Below are 22,214 nucleotides of genomic sequence, written 5' to 3'. Positions count from 1 at the left end.
ATTTGTAACGGTATTTCTTCTACAATACGATTGTTTGCAGACGACTGTGTATTATATAGAATTACTAATCACTTCGACGACTGCACTGCGCTTCAACATCACCTGAATAGGCTATTTGATTGGTGTAAAACTTGGGGAATGCAGATAAGCCTACAGAAATCTGTGTACATGTGCTTCACGAGAAAGAAAACGCCTCATGTTTATTCCTATACCATTAATGGTACATGTCTTAACCAAACGTTCGAACGCAAATATCTTGGTGTGCATCTTACCTGTCTTGGCGCCATCATGTAAATTATGTGTGTGCGAAAGCTTGTCGTGTTTTGGGCTTCCTACGCCGCAACGCGAAACGTTTTCCAGTGAAGACTAAAGAGTTGCTGTACAAGACCAATGTTCGCCCCATACTCGAGTTTGCTTGTACGGTATGGGATCCACGTTTCAAATCTGATATCGAGAAACTAGAAAGAGTTCAAAACTTGGCTACTCGCTTTGTTCTTAATGATTACTCAAGGAATTTCAGTGTATCTACAGCTAAGCGCAGCCTAGGTTGGGATTCGCTTCAGCATCGTACGAGAGTAGGTATTTTTTCACTATATATTTCATAACAAAACAGGGATGGACAAAAGTTGTTATTTAATATTAAATAGTCCAGACTACGTTTCACTAAGGACAGATCACTCCTGTAAAATAAAAGAAATAAGTTGTAGATCCGAATTGTTTAAGCATTCTTTTATCCCCAAAACTATTAGCGAATGGAATAAGTTACCCAGAAATGTTGTGACAATTATGTCTAATGATGTATTTTCGTGTTCTTTGTAGGGTATCTTTGTTGAACATGCCGGGTTTTGGCTTGTCATTGTGCTTTAAGTGATATTTCTGTTCTGCCTGTAGTTTGTATGAATTTCTACTTTCTCCCCCCCACTGTAATGCCTTGAAAAGGCCCTGTGGGTTTTATGGTAAATAAATAGGCCTCAAAGAGCCTCACCTTCTCTGCATTGTCCCGTACACTGTGCCCTACCTCCGCCTCTCACTTGCCCAGACAAACCGTCTTGAAGGAGCCCTCCGTGCCCTGTACCGTTTGGCACTGGGGATACCTCATTATGCCGCCACACAAGGCGTCCACAATACCCTCGAGGAACAGATCGCATCTCACCTCCAGGCCCAGCTCGAGCGCTTGAAGCTCTCGGCTTCAGGTCGGACGAATCTCACCCTCTTAAACTGCCCCCCCCGAGCCTCCTCCTCGGTCTTTCTTCCCAAACTTAGTAATTGAGCGTATTCCTCGCCACATGCACCCTGCTCACAACTTGGTCCGCAGGCAACAACGCGCATTGAACAGGCGCATTAATGGGCTTAAGCAGCATGGTGCGGCAATTTACTTCACGGACGCCAATTTTGACTCCACTTCTAGAGATGGTGCTATCGCCCTGCATAGCCCTACCCGATCTGTAGACACCATTGTCCACTTCAAAAACGCCCCAACTTGTAGAACCCTGGAGGAATTCTCCATAGCCGCCGCCGTCGAATACGCTGTGAAAGTCGAGCCCCCTGCCCCCCTTGTTTTCGTGTTTAGTGACTCACAGAAGGTGCTACGAAATATTTCTCGAGACACCACACACCCTCAACTGCGCCCTTCGCGCCCATCCTCCCCACAAGATAACGCTGGTATGGCTCCCTGGCCACGCCGACTTGGACGGCAATGCTTGAGCACACGAGCTTACCCGAGTGCTCTCCCCGGGTCCGCCCATGTTGTGGCCGCATGTGGCCGCACCCTGGCAGCCAAAAGATTTCACAACATCAGGCACGGCGACAGCATCTCTGCACGCTAGGCGCCAGCAGGCAGTGTCTCCCGGTCCCCCACCCCACCCTCTCCCGTGAAGCCGCATCTGTGGTCGGGAAAGCACGAACCTCCTCTCTTATCCCTCCGTCCCGTATCCACTGCATGCATGGCATCCTCTCGCGTCCCACTGGCCCTGCACCCATCCAGCACACCTGCGTTCCCGCATCGCTTCCTGGGTCCTGGCGTGGCTGTCAAGTGGACGCAAAAACTTGTGGCGGCCCACTGCCTTCGTGTTGGAGCGGACCTCTGGGATTTCTGCGGGCCAGCCGACTGTGGCACGACGGCCCGGCCTCTCTCTCTGCCTGGCTCGTCCCTGTGTCGTGAGGGGCACCGTGCCGGCAGTCGGCTGGTTCAGCTGTGGGCGCTTCTGCCGACCCGCTCGTGGAGCAGTGCAGCACAAAATGGGGAATGCAGTATAGGAAACATGGCCTGCATAAAAAGAAATGCCCCAAACGAAACGTGCAATTCGAACCTGCTCATGCTCTACGTGCAGTGCTTGAGACTATGCGGCCATAACCCCAGAAGAACTGGTTGGTGGGCGAGTTGAGGCATCTTCAACGTAAACTGTGCAATTTTGGACAGCCACAAAAAGGGAGGAAACACAGGACAGGCGCAGACTTGCAACTAACATTTATTACACCACAGTCGCATATATAAGTAGTACATCCGGAAACACCGCCACTGCGCATACGCTAGTGCAAAAACCAATGGGACTTGGCATAACAATAATAAAGACCAACAAATCAAACACCCCACCTCCGGCCATCAATAAATTTCGTCACTCGTGACCCAGCCTTTTTATGTGACACGCCTGGCATATCTCCCTCGCCCGGCTATCACGGCATCTTCACGAGTGGCTCACACCAGGTGCACGAAAGCTTCAGTGCACAGAGTGCAAGACCAGAGGAGGCAGGCTTCGGTGGTGTCTGCTAAGGAAAGTGGAAGCCGAGAGTGCCAACCGTGAACCTGGAAGGGAACGCGAGAACAAGGGACAAGAGGTTGTGCCTTGTGCCACGCATTCCCAATGCCTACTTGAATGTTTTCAAGTGAATCTACAGCATTGAGCACTGGCGCTACACTAACAACGCTCGAGACTGGAGGGCAGCGTTTACAGCTTGTGCATTCACTCTACGAAAGTCGCCACTGCAATTGCCTATTGCCCTGGCACTACCTCAGCCCAATCTGCCCAATACAGGACATTATTTATGACCCTGTCATTTAAAGTGACAGAACCATATCGTGACGGGAGCCCTGTCAAAATAAAGAAGTATGGTCTGGCAGTTTGTTTCCATTAATGCACGACCATATGCTCGAGGACCTGATCAAAATTTTTAAATGGGACCTCCCTTCCTGTATAGTGGCGATGCTCCAACTTTCAAGCCGACGACTAAGGCTTCAGTGATCAGGTACATCTGTACCCAGGCGCAACGGCCACGTGCACAGAAGCTCAGCTACCAAAGCACGAACAAGTTTGGCACAATTGGAGGAGAGGGCTGCACATTCGGATCGAAGCAAAGCACAGTGTCGCACTGCTGAGAGCTGTCAAACCACTCACAAAAATGGAGCCAGAACTGTCGGAACCAAACGCCTGTCGACAGCTGTGTTCTGCATGGTCGGATATAATATCCTATGTAATTGTATATCCTGCAGCTGCTCGCTACCGTAGCCTCCATAGCAGAGCGTGGAGATAGAAAGCGCAGTAACATTATCGAAGCTCACTTCTTACACTTTTGCCGGGTGTCGGGCACGCAAATCCCTCACCCACAATTTTCTTTTTGCTGCCTTGGTATTGATTTGCTGGAGCCCCGCGGCCGCTGCAACACACGAACGGACGGTCGACAGCTTGGCACCGTATCCCTATGAGATGCCTACCAGGTCGGCTTACAAGCTACAACGCTTGTAAGCTACAACTTACAAGCTACAACGCTGGCGCCGGAGGAAAACGTTTTGTTGTTTCACGTGTGAACTCTTTATATTGCCAGCTCCAAGATTTCGCAGTATCAGTATCCCCCCCACCTGCCTGTCGATGATATTCCCCGCCTGCTGGCCCGGCCACACGGCGCCTGCCACTGAGAGACGTTGGTCTGCCATCGGCGCCACGGACGGGTGTGCTGAGAGAGCTGTGCCTCAAAAATTAAAGCCGTTCCACTCAGGCTGTCGGAAGTGCAGAGCAGCAATTCGCCATGACGGGCTGTAGCGCCGTTCTCCGCTCACTGTTACCACCCCATGCAATTCCAATTTCCCGCCTTCGCAGTGCTTGCACGCCCCCTGCCTGAAACTGTGCCAGTTCTGTTCTCTGTGTGCTTTTCTCCCCGCACGTGCCGGTGTTTCACTGCCACGTTTTGCGTTTACTATCGTAAAAAACCAACCCAACGGGCGTCCTTAACTCAAGGAATGCGGACGCTGCCGGTTAATTACGTACATTTTTCCTCAAGTGTACGAACAGTTTTCTTTGCGCTAAACAACGGGAAGATGTATGACAAGCGCCAGCGCTTCACGAGTTTCGAACGCTTACAACTATATGAACCGCTTGGCTTTCGAAGCCTCTCGGGTACGCCGCGAACAACAGCGTTACCCAGGGACGCCGCCTTGGTGCTCTATATACTTGGGTCGAGCGAGCGAGCTAGGACGACAAGGCGAGCGCCTAAGGTGCTCTGCGCTTAAAAGCGTGTCAAAGCACGAAGAGCCGACCTAACGGCACCACTGGCCAGACGCGCTTGCGCCGCTTCAAGTTCACTTCCATACGCGCTGTGCGGGTTCAGTTGCTCGAGATGCGGGGTACGCGTTCTCGCTTTCGCCGCCGGTGCTCCCTTTGAGACATGGCGACGCAGTTGTCGCCACAGAGTAACTAATTAAGGAGCCCGAAGGCGCCAGCAATGGTGGCACCGCCCACTCCATTCCCATTCCATTCTGGAAATTCGAAAAAATGGAATGAATCGGGAGTCATTCCAATTCCGGAGTGGCAACACCCCCTCCGAAAAAATGAAAACTCTCCGCCTCTTGCTGAGCCAGATTTCCATGGGCGGGGCCAAATTTGGGGAATGTGTGGGTGAGAAACCAATTTAGAGAAGCCAGTGTGCGTAGTTTTGCCTTAGTGATGGCCGACGGGTGGGACAGGGCGTTTTCTCGGGTGCCCCTTCTTTTTGTCAGATCTCTGCTCAGACAGCATGGCACAGTGCTCGGCTGTTTTGCCATTTGGCAGGCAGTCTGGTGAGGATTATTGCTGGGCAGTACCGAGTGGTCTGTTGCCCCCTCTACGACGACGCAGGCCTCGGCGCGGCAGCGGTCAGGCCGGGCGGGGCGCGTGGCGGCGGGCAAGTGCTTCCGGCTGTACACGGCCTGGGCGTACGAGCACGAGCTGGAGGAGAACACGGTGCCCGAGATCCAGCGGGTCAACCTGGGCAACGTGGTGCTCATGCTCAAGTCCCTCGGCATCAACGACCTGCTCCACTTCGACTTCCTCGACCCGCCCGCCCACGAGACCCTGGTACGGCCTTTCCGACTGCACCAGTTTTTTTTAATGTTTGCATACATCGTAGCTGAGAAAAAAGATGGCAAAATCAATATTTTTGTCAAGTTGTCGAAGAAAATGATAAAAAAGGCGTGGTGTATAACAAACCACTGGCAGTAGAAAAAAAAATGGAATATACATTTTGTCGGGAAACATTTTATAAACACGCCCTAAAAAATGTCAACTTGCACCGAACAGTTTGTCAGGTATAAAAAAAAAAAGATGTTAGCACACGTGGTGCTCGTGCCATGCAGTGAAGCCCAACCTCCATTTCAAAATGTGCAGTTTCGGGTGATTTCATGGAAGAAATCTGGCGGTTTGGCATTATTAGAGGCACCAATTTGACCCATTGTGACGTAAAAATGTCTTGTCAATGACTGACTTAGCATTTATGGCCAGCACAGTATTTGGGACAAGCACGCGATGTGGAAAAACATGCATGAAGTTGAAAACGAAACTCCGTGGTTGATGCTTGGAGACGTTCACTGTTAGTTATCTCTCAATGCATAAAGTTGCACTTTATTATCGTCTTCTGACTCACAATTGTTGCCCTACTTGCAGGAACAAGGTGCGGTGCGCTAGAATTGTGCCCTGCGATCTTTGGCCGAGTAGCTGTTGCGCGATCACAAATATCAGCACCACAAGCCTCCTCTGTTGCAGCGCCACCGAGCATTTTTGAAATGAAACAGTAGGAAACTTATTGGAGACTCCGTCCGAATAGACAGTTCAACTAAGCAGCAACACTAGACCCCCGGAGATACCCGGTATGGAAACGAAACTGGCAGGTGAACAGCTGCCGGTGTGTAAAGCCGGTTCGAAGCGCTCTCCTTGTCGGAACAAATATCTGGCGACTGGGTGTGACCTTTTGACTTGCATCGGAAGTTCTTGTTGCAGAAATCGAGTTAGGGTGGGGGAAATCAGGAGCGGCGTGCTTTGTTCGAGCATCAGTCGCGGAGGCTCAAGGCGCCATGGCGTTTAGGCTCGAGTTGAGCTACTGCGCAGTACTGGTGCCAAATGTGAATTTTGTGACGCAGAAACGAAACTGAAACTGTTGTAAACTGTTCGCAAATGGTCCTGGGGTAAGTAGAACTACCACACAACATAGAACGTTGTGTGCAAAGGCAATAAAACTGCCAAAAGTAGCTTTGCAAACAGGCACTGCTTGACATTTTCGGCCGATTTCAGGGATTACTGTATAATGCGGAATATAGGTCGAGATTTTTTACAGAAAAATTTGCCGAAAAGTCACCCCTCGACCCATATTGCAGTCACTGGCAGTTGTCATCTGGCGACCGGGCAGCCCATCGAGCCCATCCAAACCCCAAAGGCACCATCGCCACCACCATCAATCGGACGCGACGCCATCTTTGTTTTGTTGCTTCTCTCGCTGTCGGTGAATGTGTGCGTGCTATTTTTCAAAATGAGTTTAGGCACTTGGTGCCAGTTCACAGCAGCATTTAAAAGAAAAGTTGGATGTTTTCCAAGGCGAATGACGTGTCCGCCTTGCGCCAGTTCGGTATCGCCAAAAGATGTGTTGCTAGCGGCGTTAGCTGAAGGGGCAGCTCTCGGTATGCAACACTCGGAAGGCCTCGTTTCATGGGCGCTGCTCTGTGCGCCTGTGCTGCTGTACAAAGGGGCAAATTTTGTCCGCTAGCGTCGTGCGATGTCTCTACGAATGGATACCCCAAGATGTTTGCTGACCGCCTGCACAGACTGGCTGTCGCTACGGTCTGCACACGAGTGTCCCATGCTTTGCGCTCGCTTCACGATGACATGGTCTTCCGTTCAAGTGCTGCATAAGCAATTCCCTGGACTGCACCGAGGACGACCTGCTGTGTGGGCGACAGTGAGCCAGAAGCAGTCGTCCGACGATACTTCAGACAGTTTTAAATGAGTAATCTGAGACGAAACAAATTATAGTCTCAATAAAACAATGGTTGGTACCTAATTTTTTTTTTTTTTTTCATTTTCGGCTATATTCCGCCTCGACCTATATTCCGCATTATACGGTACTACTGTCGGAGTGCAAACCTGACGACTGAAAATCGTTTGCTGATTCACAAATCGTGCCTTGATAACCAAAACCAAATGCTCATGCAGAGTAATTACGAGTGGCACGAACTTTATGTTGGCAGCAGTGACTCTTCCTCACCCATGTCATGCAGACGCCTGTCAAAAATCACGTTTTTGTCGCAAGAATGAGAACAAAACTGGTTTTGAAAGGGCATTTTCTGAGCTAACTGCAAATACCGTATTTACTCGTGTAATTTGCGCACTTTTTTTTCGCGAATTTAGGGCCTTGAAAAGGGGGTGCGCAAATTACGTGGGTATATTGCGAAAAGTCCAAAATAATGTGTAAATGGTCCTAACGCAGATTATACAAATAAGAGAAAATCGCGTATGATAGCAAAAGCGAATGATACTCGTTTATTTAAACGCGTACACAGTTTAAAGTACACAAAAGTAGTTGAAAGTACACAGTCAAAAGTACCTACAAAAGTCCAGTCTGGTTGTGGTCTAGTCGGAATCGCTCGTCGAGAAATCAGACTCCGAGTCGTCGTCATGGCCGCCATCACTGCCCTCCCAAAGCGCATCGTCCTCAGTTCCGTCGAGTGCATTCGACAGCCCCGTCTTTTTGAAGCTGTGCTCCACGATGCTGGGTGAGACCATGTCCCACGCTGCCACGATCCACTCGCAGACCGTCTCCAGTGGCGGTCGCTTTATCCTCCCAGTGGGAGTGAGCCCGTGCTCTCCGCTGGCCATCCACTCGACGTACATCTTGCGCACGTAGTCCTTGAAGGGTTTGTTGACCGACACATCCAAGGGCTGCAGGACAGATGTTAGGCCACCCGGAATAACAGCCAGTTGGGTCCGTATGTCGCACAACTTCTTCACTTTCTCCACAAGATGCCCTTTGAAGCTGTCGAGCGCCAGCAGCGATGGCAGTCGCAGCAAAGCCCCCGGTCTCTTGCCCCAGATAATGTCGATCCAGTCCTGCATCAGCTCCTCGTTCATCCACCCGTTTTCTTGAGCACGGATGTGAATGCGGGCCCCCAGCTTCATTTTGGGCACTGTCTTCCTCTTGAAGATGACGAAGGGCGGTAGTTTGCGGCCATCCGCTGTCACGGCAAGCATCACCGTGCAGCGTTGTTTTTCGCAGCCAGTGGTCTTGATGGGCACAGACGAGACGCCTTTCTCGCTCACTGTGGTGTTGGGCGGCATGTCGAACGTCAGTAGCGTTTCGTCAGCGTTCCCAATCTGGGACATGATGAAGTTCCCCGTTCGGCGTAATCCAATCACGAAGCGGTGAAACAAAACAATTTTCTCCTCGTAGTCCTGCGGTAACCGCTGGCAAAGGGTCGTTCTCCGTCTGAGAGACAGTTGGTGGCGTCTCGTGAAGCGCGTCACCCAGCCTCCGCTCGCCTTGAATGCCGCAGCAGGGATCCCTTTCTCGTGCGCAATCTTCCTTGCTTCAAACTGTAGCATCTCGCACGACACGGCAAGACAGGACGACCTCATCTGTCGAACATACTTCAACAGCTCTTCTTCCACGGCAGGAAACTTTCCTTGCTTTGGTCCCCGAAACGCCCGCCTTCGAGGTTTGGTATTTTGGAGGGAACTCTTCTGCTTCTTCTAATACCACACGTGGCTCTCATTCACACTGAAGTGCTTTGCGGCGGCACGGTTCCCTTTTTCCTCGACAAACTCAATGACACTGAGTTTGAATTTCGCCGTACAGTTATTGTAGCCCATCACTACTGTAGCAAAAGGTGACTGACTGACGGCGACTGCAAAACGGGAACACAAAGGGAGGATTCCGTCGCAGTGCGTACGCAGGAAAGAGGCAGAGGATTCTCTCGCAGCACAAACGCAGGAAAGAAGAGGCGGCAAGGCGACACCGCGGCAGGGCTGATACGCCCTCTCACATCTCCGATGCAGAAATTAGTGCTTCTGACTCCGCGTCTGCCTTTGTGTGTGTTGTGTGCGAGTTCTCGCGGCGCAAAAGGAAGGAAAGGAGGAGGAAGGCACGCGCTCGAGCAGTTCCGACTCCCAGCGGAAAGGACGAGAGGAAGGGTGTGCATATGTCGGGAAGGGCAGAGCAGGGGAATGTAGCCGGGTAGGGCGCCTGGATGTTCCTCCTCGCCTGCGCTCCGTCACGGAGGGGCGGAGTGGAGGCGCACCCAGACACGGAGAAGGGAAGAAGTGAGAAGAGAATGAAGGGACTATTGGCGCGCAGCATCGTGTATCACTGCTCTCCCATGCGCCATGCCGCCGTCCAAAGCGTGCTTGTTAGTGCGCACGTGCCAATGGGTTCTCTTGGGCGAGACAGGGAGCGCAAAATATGCGAGTAAAATTTTTTTTTTCTCTAAACTTGGAAAAAAAACTTAAGGGTGCGCAAATTATGCGAGGGCGCAAATTATGCAGTAGCTTTACGTAGCTTTACGTGCTCCTGCTCCAGCAACGCCTGGAACGCTATGAAAAGGCGTTCCCAACGTATTGTTTAAATTGAGCGATTCTGAATAGGTGCGGTCATGAAAGAGTTAACTCAGAAAAAAAGATGCGTGAGCAATCAAAACATGGTCTTTAATGATGAGGGAATCATTGTTCCTGCGGGGGGAGTTCATTTTTCAGCCTAGCCACCCTTTCCCAAGAATGGAAAAATGCACCAAAAGGTTTTCAGGTCAGAGGTGGGCTCGGCATGGACAGGCTTGTAATCCTGTTCAGCATGGTGAGAGTCGCGAAACTTGTGCGTCACTCCATGGGAGAGTTTGATCTGCTGCCAAGAGAGATGGCGCAAGCTGTCGTGAGGGGGCCATCGCTGCTGGGGCTGGCTGCCGCTCTGGGCGCACAAGCGGAAAGGTGTCGCTCTTCCGTTCTGCAACTGGCACCGGGAAAAGTGGGAAAGGGTGCACTGCTGTTGGAAGCGGGCTATATGCGTGTTTGCGAAGCAAAGTATTTCGATGCTACCGACATTATCAGAACTGGGTACATCCTGTCGCTACGAGAGAGAGAGAGCGATGCTCATTCCCTGGAACTGGCATGTTTGCAGAGAATCTAGTTTTCTGTTCCGAATGGAACTCTGCGGGCGTTCTCTCTGTTATGGTGGCTCCAAACAAAACTGCCGGATGCCTATCGGCTTGGCACCCTGTAAAGGTGATTGAAAGGTCCTTGGTAAATGGCACCCATGGTCAAAAAAACATCTGGGTTTTCTTAGAAAGGCTGCGGTGTTCGGGTTGCGCTGCAAAAGCAGACTGGCTGTGGATTCGGTACTTTGCACAAGAGTAATGCGTGCAGAACTGAGAGCTGGCAAAATGGATTCGGAGGTTTTCCTGGGACTTGTTTGTGCCTCATGGTGGAGGAATTCTGGCCAGCGTGCAGCGCATGGGAAGGTTTTCTCATGTCTCTATGAATGGCGCTCTACGCCTCCATGGTGAGGCAATCAATGGCATCAGTTGGCCCCCCTGTGGATGCTGTCAAAACTTGCATCCACAAATTCCTTCGCCTTGGAGGCTCCGGTATCCCGCAGAAATTGAAGGGACAGACAATCGATTTCGTCCAGTCTATGTTCTCTAGCTCGTATGAAAGCCAGCGTTTTACATAGTGGGGTGACCGCAAGCAATTTATAAACAAATTGGTGAAAATGATTTCAATGTGGCACTGAACTTTCCGAAACCTGAACGGTGGTGCCACTACACTATGTGTCCTGGTCACGTTACCTACAAACCTAGCAGCTACTGAAATTGCTTTAACATTTGTTTATTCACTAATTGAAAACCTTTTAACATGAGTATTTGTATAAGCTTACATTCTCTTGAGACTTCTAAAGCCTTCGCTTGTTGTTTTGGTGGGCCGTCCCTATCCGCGCTCCTTTAAAGAAATGTTCAAATTGTCCACACTCCTGGCGCGGAAGGGACGATCTTTGTGGAGTACATGTCGTCTAGGTCGTACGAAAGACAGCATGTCATGTGCCGGGGCAACCGCTGGGATCTCTTAAGTAAACAGGCAGAAGTGATTTTAATTTTGCACCACAATGTCTTCAGCCACGTGTAAAGGCGGCGCAATTTCGCCGATTTCCGTGCGCGATTCGAGGAACCGGCGAGGTGGTTTCAGCCAGCAGGGACAGGTGGATCGCTGCACGGTCGTGGTTGCCAGCAGCGTTGCCTTTGGCGGGACACCCAGGTGCTGGCCCTGGAGCAGCTGTATGCGCTGGGCGCCTTGAACCACCTGGGCGAGCTGACCAAGCTGGGCCGGCGCATGGCCGAGTTCCCCGTGGACCCCATGATGGCCAAGATGCTGCTGGCCTCCGAGCGGTACCGCTGCTCCGAGGAGGTGCTCACCATCGCCGCCATGCTCTCGGTCAACTCGGCTGTCTTCTACCGGCCCAAGGACAAGGCCCTGCACGCCGACACCGCCCGCAAGAACTTCTTCTCGCCCGCGGGCGACCACCTCACCCTCATGGCCGTCTACCAGCAGGTGCGTCCCCCGAGCCCAGTCCCCCCAGTAGCCGCACTGCCGGGCATTTCATTGCTGCAAGCTTGAAACACAAACGACAGCACTGCTGCCCCAAAGCCAAATGTGTATTTCCGGAAGTCAGTTATACAGTCGAATCTTGCTCATTCCAGCTCGAAGGGGCTCAAAAATTTGTTCGTGTTACAATAAGTTCGAATTAACGAAAGCTATTTAAACACACATAACTTAGCTGGGACCGCAGCATCAGTTCGAATTAAGCGAGTGGGAATTAATGAGATTCGACTGTGCTACTTTGCGAGCCTTGCCTTGCAGCTACTTCACAGCTCGGCTCTCGCACTACGAGAGGTGGTGTACTGCTAGTCGTCAGCGTGCGTGCCTAGGATTGGCCGAACGTCTGGTGAATTTGCCTTCTCTCCTCGGCACCAAGCTTGCGAAACTTTCTCAGGCAGGGGTGCCCCGTTGTTCCGATGCTGTTCACAAAACCAAGTGAGCACCGCTTTTTTCAAGTCCAAATAGGCCACAGCCATGACTTTTTTGAATGGCGCACATGCGCCGTTAAGGGGGGACACTGCTCTTAAAGCTATTTATTTTAATTTTTAAGTGAACTCTGTGAAATTTGTCAGTCTTGATGCTTTTCCCAAACTGATTTCAAATATGGCATTATTTTTTTAGTTGGTCAGTTCCCGAGATAATTAGCAGTAATTAACCATTTTTGGAGGAACAATAGACAAAACTGTGTTGGTCATCTTTACATTTTCCAACACTATGAACCCTGGTGAGTGCAATTACACAATCAGTTTTTTGATGCATCGCTTGGAACTAATTTCACAGCTCATTAAACTTAAGTGTTTGAAATGGGCACTAAAAATGGTTCCTTGCCACTGCTGCCACCAAAGTTAAAGAGCTGTAAAACTAGTTCCAAGCGATGCATCAGAAAACTGATTGTTTAATTGCACTCACCAGGGTTCATAGTGTTGGAAAATGTAAAGATGACCAACACAGTTTTGTCTATTGTTCCTCCAAAAATGGTTAATTACCTCTAATTATCTCGGGAACTAATTGACCAACTAAAAAAATAATGCCATATTCGACATCAGTGGGGGAAAAGCAGCAAGGCTGACTTACCTAAAAATTAAAAGAAATAGTTTTAAGAGCAGTGTGTCCCCCCTTACCCTGCAGTCAAAGTACAAGTTCGTTTTATTTGAAATATTTGGTGTTTTATGGTGTCCCCAGCACTTTTCCGGCAGCAAGTGATGCTTTATTCACTGAGAAATTAATGAACATTGGCCTTGAAGACATACCGTGGCGCCACCTGCGAGTGACGTCACACGTAGGACACCGGGTCATGTTGTCGTTTGCTACAACACATTTCCTGTGCGTATGCGACCGCGTGGTTGTTTAGTTGTGGCCACCGTCTTCCCCCTCCTAGTGGATTTGATGCAAATTACCCAAAAGCGTGGCCTGCAGACCGAATAATCCGGGAAAGCATCAGCGACTCGCTTGTTCCCGCCGACACTGCCACGTTTAGGCAGTTGCTGCCATCGCGACCCACAAATCGTACGCAGCCAGCTAACGCCAAGGACGCCAACACCAACTGATGCCGAAAAAAGTACGCTGTAAATTCAGTGTGACATACTTGTGACGGCGAAGGAAAGTTTGACATCCACCTGAATGCAGCCAAACGGGTACAAAGTCAAACTTTCCTTTGCAGAAACTTACTCCACCTTGGGGGTTTCCCCTAAATCTGGTCGATTAACACCTGTCCTTCACTTCGAGTTGTGGATGAATTCGCTCTCGCGCTACAAACTGCTGGCCTCTTGGTTAGCTCAGTTGGTAGAGCGACTGCTCCGGTTAAGCGGTGGTCCCGGGTTCGAATCCTGGACCAAGACGAATTTTCCTTCGACTGCGAAGTTTCTGAGGAAGCTTTCCTTTGTAGCCGTCATTCAGGTGGATGTCAAACTTTCCTTCGCAGAAACTTGCCGTATAATGCGGAATATAGGTCAAGGCGGAATATAGGTCGACCCCCTTACCTTGTAGCCGAAAAATGCAAAAAAAATAATTAGGTACCAACCATTGTTTTATTGAGACTATAACTTGTTTCGTCTCGATTACTCATTTAAAACTGTCTGAAGTATCGTCGGACGACTGCTTCTGGCTCGCTGTCGCCCACACAGCAGGTCGTCCTCGGTGCAGTCCAGGGAATTGCTTATGCAGCACTTCTTAAACACTTGCAAGACCATGTCATCGTGAAGCGAGCGCAAAGCATGGACACTCGTGTGCAGACCGGAGCGACAGCCAGTCTGTGCAGGCGGTCAGCAAACATCTTGGGGTATCCATTCGTAGAGACATCACACGACGCTAGCGGACAAAATTTGCCCCTTTGTACAGCAGCACAGGTGCACAGAGCAGCGCCCATGAAACGAGGCCTTCCGAGCGTTGCATACCGAGAGCTGCCCCTTCAGCTAATGCCGCTAGCAACACATCTTTTGGCGATACCGAACTGGCGCAAGGCGGACGCGTCATTGGCCTTGGGAAAACATCCAACTTTTCTTTTAAATGCTGCTGTGAACTGGTACCAAGTGCCTAAACTCATTTTGAAAAATAGCATGCACACATTCACCGACAGCCAGAGAAGCAACAAAACAAAGATGGCGTCGCGTCCGATTGATGGTGGTGGCGATGGTGCCTTTGGGGCTTGGATGGGCTCGATGGACTGCCCAGTCGCCAGGTGACAACTGCCAGTGACTGCAATATAGGTCGAGGGGTGACTTTTCGGCAAATTTTTCTGTAAAAAATCTCGACCTATATTCCGCATTATACGGTACTCCACCTTGGGGATTTCCCCTAAATCTGGTCAATTAATATACTTGTGACGGGACACGTACGAGACTGTGTGTGCAAGGAAACACCTTGTAACAGCGACGGAAACGCGTCGCTCACTTGTGATCTCACCGCACGTACTGCTCACATTGCCTGGTAAATGAATGACTTCGCGAGAATGGTGATCGGATTGCTTCGCCGCGCATGCTTAAAAGTGCTGCTATGATCTGCAGTTTGGCTTAAGCAGTGCCTATTTCCCCTACAGTGTTTTTTTATATATAGTTCACGAGGTTGGCTTGGTGGGCTAGTTGGTGTAGCATCATAAAGGGTTAACAGCGCACAAACACGACGACACACAAGGAAGAGAAGACAGGACAAGCGCTTGTGCTGTCTTCTCTTCCTTGTGTGTCGTCATGTTTGTGTGCTGTTAACCTGTTATGGTTTTTTTATAGTTATGCCTGGACTTGATTAAAGGAGCCATGAAGACAAAATGCAAGTTCATTTTATTCGAAAGATTTCGTGTTTTATAGTGCCCCCAGCGCTTGTCCAGATACAAGTGATGCTTTATTCACTGAGAAATTAATCAATTTTAGGGGAGACGCGGGTCTTGGAATCCCGAAATTTGGCCAAAAAATCGATTTTTAGAAATCGCCATTTTCGGAAAGTAGAGCTATTTTTCTACCGGTTAGCAAAATATCCAGACCCAGGAGTACGTATTTGAGCCATAATATCAATTTATAGCACCGACGCCCGCTAAACTCGGCCAAGATTCGACGCGAAAATAGCATTTTTTCGACGACTCGCCCCTCGGGTTCTACATGCGCCACGGCGTCCGTCTTGGTCTCATTCGAAAGTGCGTCTTTTCGTTTTCAATTCCCCGCCAGAACCACTCCGTTTCGTCCGTTGGTTGCGAGCACGGTGTAGGAAGGCACCGTGGTTGCGAGTAAAACCGGGGTAGAAAAGAGACGGATCGCGCCGCCTAATTGGTTACTGACTGCACGTGACCGCAGGGCGCAACCTCATTGGCTGGGCGCCGTGGGTCGTCTGCTCGGCACTCTCATCACAGGGCAACGGCTCATGTATTCGTCTATGCGAGGACCGGCAAAAGCCCCGCATGGCGTAAAAATAAAGTAAAGATGTCTATCGATAACCGAAAGGAGGAACAGGCATTATTAAAAGCGCCTGAAATACGATTTTCTGCTCCTGTGACGACGACTTATCGCGAGAACGGCGCCGAGACGGAGGTAGGCTTAGCGCCCGCGCGGGCTGCCGAGACGATAGCACGGGGCGGCCTCTCTCGCATCCACCGTGGTCCCACGTAATTCGCGCCAGCAGCGCCAAATCCTCCCCTAGTAGTACGTGGCCTCTGAGAAACGTTGCATTAATCGCCATGGCAACGAGTGGCGAGGGGAGGAAAGGGGGTTTGCTGACGTCGCGGACGCTGCTGACGTCATTTATCCCGCGGCAGCCAGGCCGTGCCGCCACGCGCCGGCCCCTGAAACCGACGCTCGTCCAACTTTCGCGCCTGGTGCCATTGCGCCGGTCGCTGCCTCATGGGCCGCTCGGCAATGGCACCAGGCGCGAAAGTTGGACGAGCGGCGCCGATGACTCGAAATGGCCGCCGCCCGTCGTTTGTTATGTGTGCAGTAACGTGTTTAATAATTCAACGAAGAAAACATGTAGGTAATAGTACGTTTTCTGGTGTCGAATTGTTGTCTTTGTGGCGATAATAATTGGAGTGTTACACAAACATTATTTTTGCTATGCATTTATTCAAAATTCATATGAGGGCGTCTTTGATTCGAAGTCATGAAAACACATGTACTACACCAATATATTGCACATACATTTTATGTACACAGTATTGGACTAAGCAAAAATATGACATATGCAAATTTAGGCATACAATATTGTACAATAGGAAAAAAACGTGCTACATACACATTTACAATAACACGGTTAGGCGGGCTAGTTGGTATTCTGAATTCATGGCTGTAACTTTTGCGCAACTTTACACGGTGACAGGTACAGGTCTTCGAGTCCCTTTTTGTATCGGTCTCCGTGTAAAGTTGCGCGAAAGTTAGCCATGAATACACATTTACTAGGTACACAATACTTGATTACGAAAGAAGAGCTTCGAAAGTTCTAGTCCCTACACAGATTTTTTTTTTCGCGCACACCTCGGCGGGAGAAGAAAAGAACTTGAAAGTTCCACTCAATGTATACTTATTTCTTGGGCTCACCTCGAGACAGGAATGTTCTTTAGACATTAAAAAAATTCGTTTCAGTTCAGAGACACAGTAATTGGGAATCTATATGTTAAAAGAAAGCACGCACACGTATGCTTCAAGCCCTGCCTTTTGGGCGAGTTAACGCAAACTCTGAAAGAAAGCGTTGACCCGCCCATTAACCTGCATACACTTCCGAGAAATCATGTTCACACCAACAAAATGCAGCCATAAAAAACTGTTGCAACACAATGACCGCACTGTAGACACTCTTTGCTGGATTATATCTACGTACAAAAACAATGCCCAACCATGTGCACGTCGTAGAACACAGAACACAAATCGAACGCACCCGTCTTTTCTTTTAATGGCGCGTGAATTAACAGTCTGCTTACCGGGGTTGGGAGGGAAGGCGGGGGGGAGAAGACACCCAGAAAAAAAAAGAAGCTTTTCTGTATTTTAAGCCGCAGATATCGGCCAGGTTGTTACAAGTTACCCTCTAACTCGTGTCTGGGCAGCGCCTCTTATCTCATCCTGTCCGATACGGCATGACCATTCTAACTTCAGAACTATGGAACACCAAACCCATTCGCAATAAGATGACAAGGCGCGGGCGCGCAGTTTAGATTGAACAGCAAAGCCGGCAATGCTACTTGGTTTTATTTATTTTTTAATGAGCGAAACGCTTGCAATGGCGGTTGCAGACAACGCATGTATTTCGGTTTGGCCTTCCACTGCTTCATGTGAAAATCGACTTGCATTGAACACCGCGGAGTAACGTCAGATTTTTCGGAGCTCTGAAGCAACGCTTGGCAGTAGTTTCGCCGCAAATATACGTTTTGGAGCAAGACGGGGGAGGAAAAAATGCTTAGGGCGCAGCACCTCCACGCCATCAATCGATGTGGTAGTATGTACGCCATGAAAGGCAAGAAGCGCGTACAGTTGAGCTTGCCTTCTTTGTGAGCAGGTGCGTCGTGATGACATTGGATGGATTGAGGAGAGTCACCGGAGGAAACGTCCAATGAAGTCGCAAACCATCCTCGACTTGGGGCCCAAACCTAGACTCATACCTGCTGCACGAAACAACAAAAAATACCTTGATAAGTATACTGAATCGACGTTCCAGCAGTTACTAAGGCAATCATCTAAAAACGGCAATGCCACCACAAATTGATCTTGCGAGCAAGTGTGTGCGTGCCAAAGACGCGTTTACTTCTACTAAAACTTTGCGTACCTGCACAGCTGGGATATATTTGCACATTAGTTTCCACTCCAAGACGAGTGACATGTCTCATTAACTTCACGTTACATGCGCGAATTATGTTGAAAACAGAAGAGTGCAATCAGTCGGCTTTTAAGGAATTCACTGTAACTTGTAGAAAGATAATTTGCTTACCTGTCGTCTTTGGAGAAGGCGAGAAACTTGGTCGAACTGTACCGCCCTGTGTTGCTGCACCACAGAGCTGCGCAGGAGTGGTAACACTCCTTCCTCCGCTGCCCCATATTTAGAATACATTCGAATGTATTTTATAATGCAGCGAAACTTTTCGCCCGTGAAAGCGTTTAGGCAACCCACCCGCGCAACCCTTCGCACGCCTGCTCGCTCACGCACGTACCGAACTGGCCCGCCGTGCGCGCCGAGAGAAAGAAAAAAAAAATATTGGCGCCGGTGAGCTGTTGCGCATGCGTGAGGAGGCGCGGAAGCGTTGACGGTGTGGAAAGAAAGAAACACTGAGGGAAAGGGAAGGGCCACGCCGCAGCACCGTGCCGCTAGGATCGCCACAATTTCGGAAACCGAAACTAGCCAAAGTCGCCGACCAGTGACGATAGCGTAGCGATATGATTACGCCTGCGGGGGCACTAAGGTGCGTCTATCTTTCGATCAGCAGCAAATAGAAAGAAAAGAAATGATAAAGTGGAGGATGCCGCATGCCGACGTAGCAAGGGAAGTGTGTTCATTCTGTTATCAACGATGCTGCGGCGGTTCGGCCCGCACTACGGCGCGCGCTTCCTCGTCGGCAGGTTACCATATAGATGAGCTATTTGAGAATTATAAATGTTCGCACTGTGCACAATGTGCGTTGGTGACGTGATATACGAGGAGATTAAACCGAAAACGTGGTTATCCAACCTAGCCAAGCGCATGCACGTTACAGAACAGTGGCGGGCATTCCGTTACCAGCCCCTTCGCTTCAACTCACTTCACGCGATGCAAATCCGATTTGATTGCTACAAATGAAGCAGTAACATAACAAAATAGCGTTTACAACTGTGGTGCACGCTCGGCACCTCAGCCCTAGTCGCCAAAGAGAGACGACGCGATGCCAACAGCATAAAAATTGAAGCAACGTTCTGGCTTTGCTTTTGTTCAGTTTTTCTGCCAGGTGCCATCTGTAGACAGAGGATTTCATAATTTTCCCACCAACTGATTTCAGCAAACGTGGTATGCTCGTGTTGAGCGAAACGCGAGCTACATTGTAGAACCTTTCTTTTTTTTCATATGCTCAATAGATAAAACTGTCACTTGTAGTAAAACTTCAACTGCGATTTTCTCAGCTTCCCTTTTTTTGCATGTGCCTAGCCTTACAGGGGTTTTGAGGTAGTTTTTTTCAAAGGATTTCTACAAGTGTTATACCGTTGAATTCGAGATAAAATGAATTGCATGCTGAAGCTATTTTAATTGGCTCATTTTGCCTCAAATAAATGTTATGAGTAATAATTAGAGGTCATTAAGTTTTCAGAAAACTGTACTTGGCATAATTAGATTAATTCTATCCAATCAACTATCTTTACAGGAATATAAATAGCATCAGCATGCATGGCAGGTCTTAAGCTACACATCCATACCATTTATTTTAAAAAAAATTGAATAAAAAGTTCCTTAAAGGCCCGTAAGAAATTACTTAATTAGGCTCCATTGTTTTCTTTATAACTCAAAAAATAATTTTACCACTTGAAAACTAATTACATATTTGAAATGAGGAATACAAAACACATATGCACAGTGATTTTCATTATCACAGACCAATTAATAAAAAAGTTCATTTCAAGACCCACGTCTCCCCTTAAAGGGGCACTGACACAAAATTTTGAAGGCGAGATAACTTCGGAGATAGATTGGTGGGAACACATATACATCATCTGCAAAATATCAGCGGCGAATACAGCCTAGAACATATTTAAAATCAATTTTAAAGTGTGCGAAACGCAACCGAGCAGCCAGCAGAGGACCACGCGCAATTGTAAATAAACAACATCCACACACGTCACGAGTTTGTGTTTGCCGCTTCCGCACTGCCGGCGCTTTTTGCCGGCTCACCCGGCTCGCCGCTCCAATCGGAGGGCCGGAGGGCGGAGCTTCTGCTCTCGAGAACGAACGACCCGATCGTTGGCGGCGGAGGCGCCGTGATTTCGTCAGCTCATCGGGCAGCTGACCACGACCAAAGTTCTACAGCGATTCCAGGCACTCTGTTTCTATTACTGTTTATTACCATTGGATGCGAAAACGCGGCGGAGGCAAGAAAAGCCCACTGAGCTAGCCGCACGGTCGCTGTGCAGGCGGCGGCCACGGCCGCGGCCGGCGCAGGTAGCTCAAGTGATAGCTTGTTACCGCTGCACGAAATTGTCCCCAAGTCCCGACCATGGTGGCTTACATGAGAAAGGAGTTAATGATGCGATGGCGGGTTGCATTAAAAATTGTCATCTGCACCGCTTACGAGAGCGGCACGCGAATATCTGCCGCAGTGCTAAGCCGAACACATCTGTAGGCGGACCTGTAGGCAGACCGGCCGGCTGCTCCCAGCGCGCGTCTTGCCACCCACCGTCTCGAGCGTCGCGCGTCGTTCTTTAGCCGCGGTAGCATTTGCACTCGCAGCGCCTGAGTCACATCCACGGTCGCTTTTTAATTAAGCGCCTCACGAGATCAGTACGTGGGGGCATTCGCAGAAACTGCCGTCGATGCGGATTCGACAGTGCTACGGCGGCTCTGCTCTGTGATATCCCTCCGACGGTCACGTGGTCAGCTTTGTTCACACAAAATCCACAAAATCCATCGTTTCGCGGCACTCGCTGAAACCGAAACTGCGACTGGCCGCATTGAAAATGCCTCTAATTAAACAACCGTCGCACGCTGAAGCAAATGAGGTTTCTACAGGTTATAAGTAGGTCACTAGCTACTTATCGCAACAAAAAAAACAAGATGCAAAATTTTTGTGTCAGTGCCCCTTTAAAGGAGCCATGAAGAGAAAATGCAAGTTGCCTTGATTCGAAAGATTTCGTGTTTTATAGTGCCCCCAGCGCTTGTCCGGATACAAACGGTGCTTTATTCACTGAGAAATTAAACAATTTAGGTTAAAATTTTGATTTTCCCGCTCAATCGTGCGTTTTCGTGGTCCCAAGTGACATCACTGGAACCGACCGCTCTGCAGCCTAGAGTACCTTCATTCACGCATCCGCCGTAGAGGGTAGAGACACGTATACGCTGGCGCCGCCATTTTCGGTTGCTCGCTCGCCGCCGAAGCAAGTCATTGTGTCAAAACCGCGCTAAAATTATCGCCGCAACGCGGTTTACTGAAGAAGTTTGAATCATATTGTCTGTTTCGCGTTGCTAGGTCTCATGGGAAACGAAAAGAATAACGCGTTGAGCCCGTTGGCCCAATTGCGGCGGCACGGGACCGTTCAAAGGTTGTCTCCACCCTGTACAGCGGTGTTGGTTTGTTCCCGCGTTTCTTTACGTTCCGTAACCTAGATGGCGCCACCATACCGTGGCAAGCGTTTGGTTTGTTTTTGCCCGAATTTAAACCTGGCTTGTTTTTGTTCTAGGAGAAAATATTCGTTCCCTGAAACAGTGCTCGCTCGACAAATGGGGTCACGTAAAACACCGTTGCTTGCGTCAATCGGCCAGTGTCGTCTGAGACAACCCCAAGCCCCGTAGTGCTGTGCAGCTAAACAAGCATGCTGTGCGCAGTACGAACAGCAGAACGCATCAGTACTTCTATGTTTACATGTGCTTTCGTAACTTCCACTGTTTGTCCCATCATTCTTATTGCTTTGTAAAGAATGTGCCCTAAATTTAAGCGCAAATCGCTCGTTCGTCTAGTTTGTAAGTTCTACCTAATTTGCGTCTGCTTCTGCCAGCCTCCGCCAATCGCAGAGCTTAGCTCATGTGACGACATAGGTTCTGTTGCGGGAAATGAGCTGGTGGGTCGCATGACCGTTCCCGTTTTTCTTAATTATGTAGCTTATTTGAGCGAAGTTTACGTTAAAAGTGGTGTCAGTATGATTCTAACGAGACAATCTTTTGAATGAACCAAACTTGTGTTTTCTCTTCATGGCTCCTTTAAGTTGA

At 49.4% G+C, this 22,214-nt stretch overlaps 1 protein-coding gene across 3 annotated transcripts in view; it reads left to right on the top strand.

The window, feature by feature from the left end:
* The window catches only part of L(2)37cb (DEAH-box helicase 16 lethal (2) 37Cb), a 148,466-nt gene that overhangs the window by 111,032 nt on the left and 15,220 nt on the right, over positions 1-22,214 (top strand). For all 3 annotated transcript variants that reach the window (XM_077705757.1, XM_077705767.1, XM_077705747.1), the window contains 2 exons: positions 5,106-5,324; positions 11,529-11,822. In XM_077705757.1, the coding sequence (XP_077561883.1) occupies positions 5,106-5,324; positions 11,529-11,822 (513 nt within the window). The remainder of the gene's footprint in view (positions 1-5,105; positions 5,325-11,528; positions 11,823-22,214) is intronic.

This window comes from Haemaphysalis longicornis, unplaced genomic scaffold (assembly GCF_048455015.1).
Source record: "Haemaphysalis longicornis isolate Haplotype H1 unplaced genomic scaffold, Haemaphysalis longicornis Haplotype H1 scaffold_1, whole genome shotgun sequence".
Taxonomy (NCBI): Eukaryota; Metazoa; Arthropoda; class Arachnida; order Ixodida; family Ixodidae; genus Haemaphysalis; species Haemaphysalis longicornis.
The sequence above is the reverse complement of the archived record's forward strand: the minus strand, read 5'-3'. Positions and strand labels throughout refer to the sequence as shown.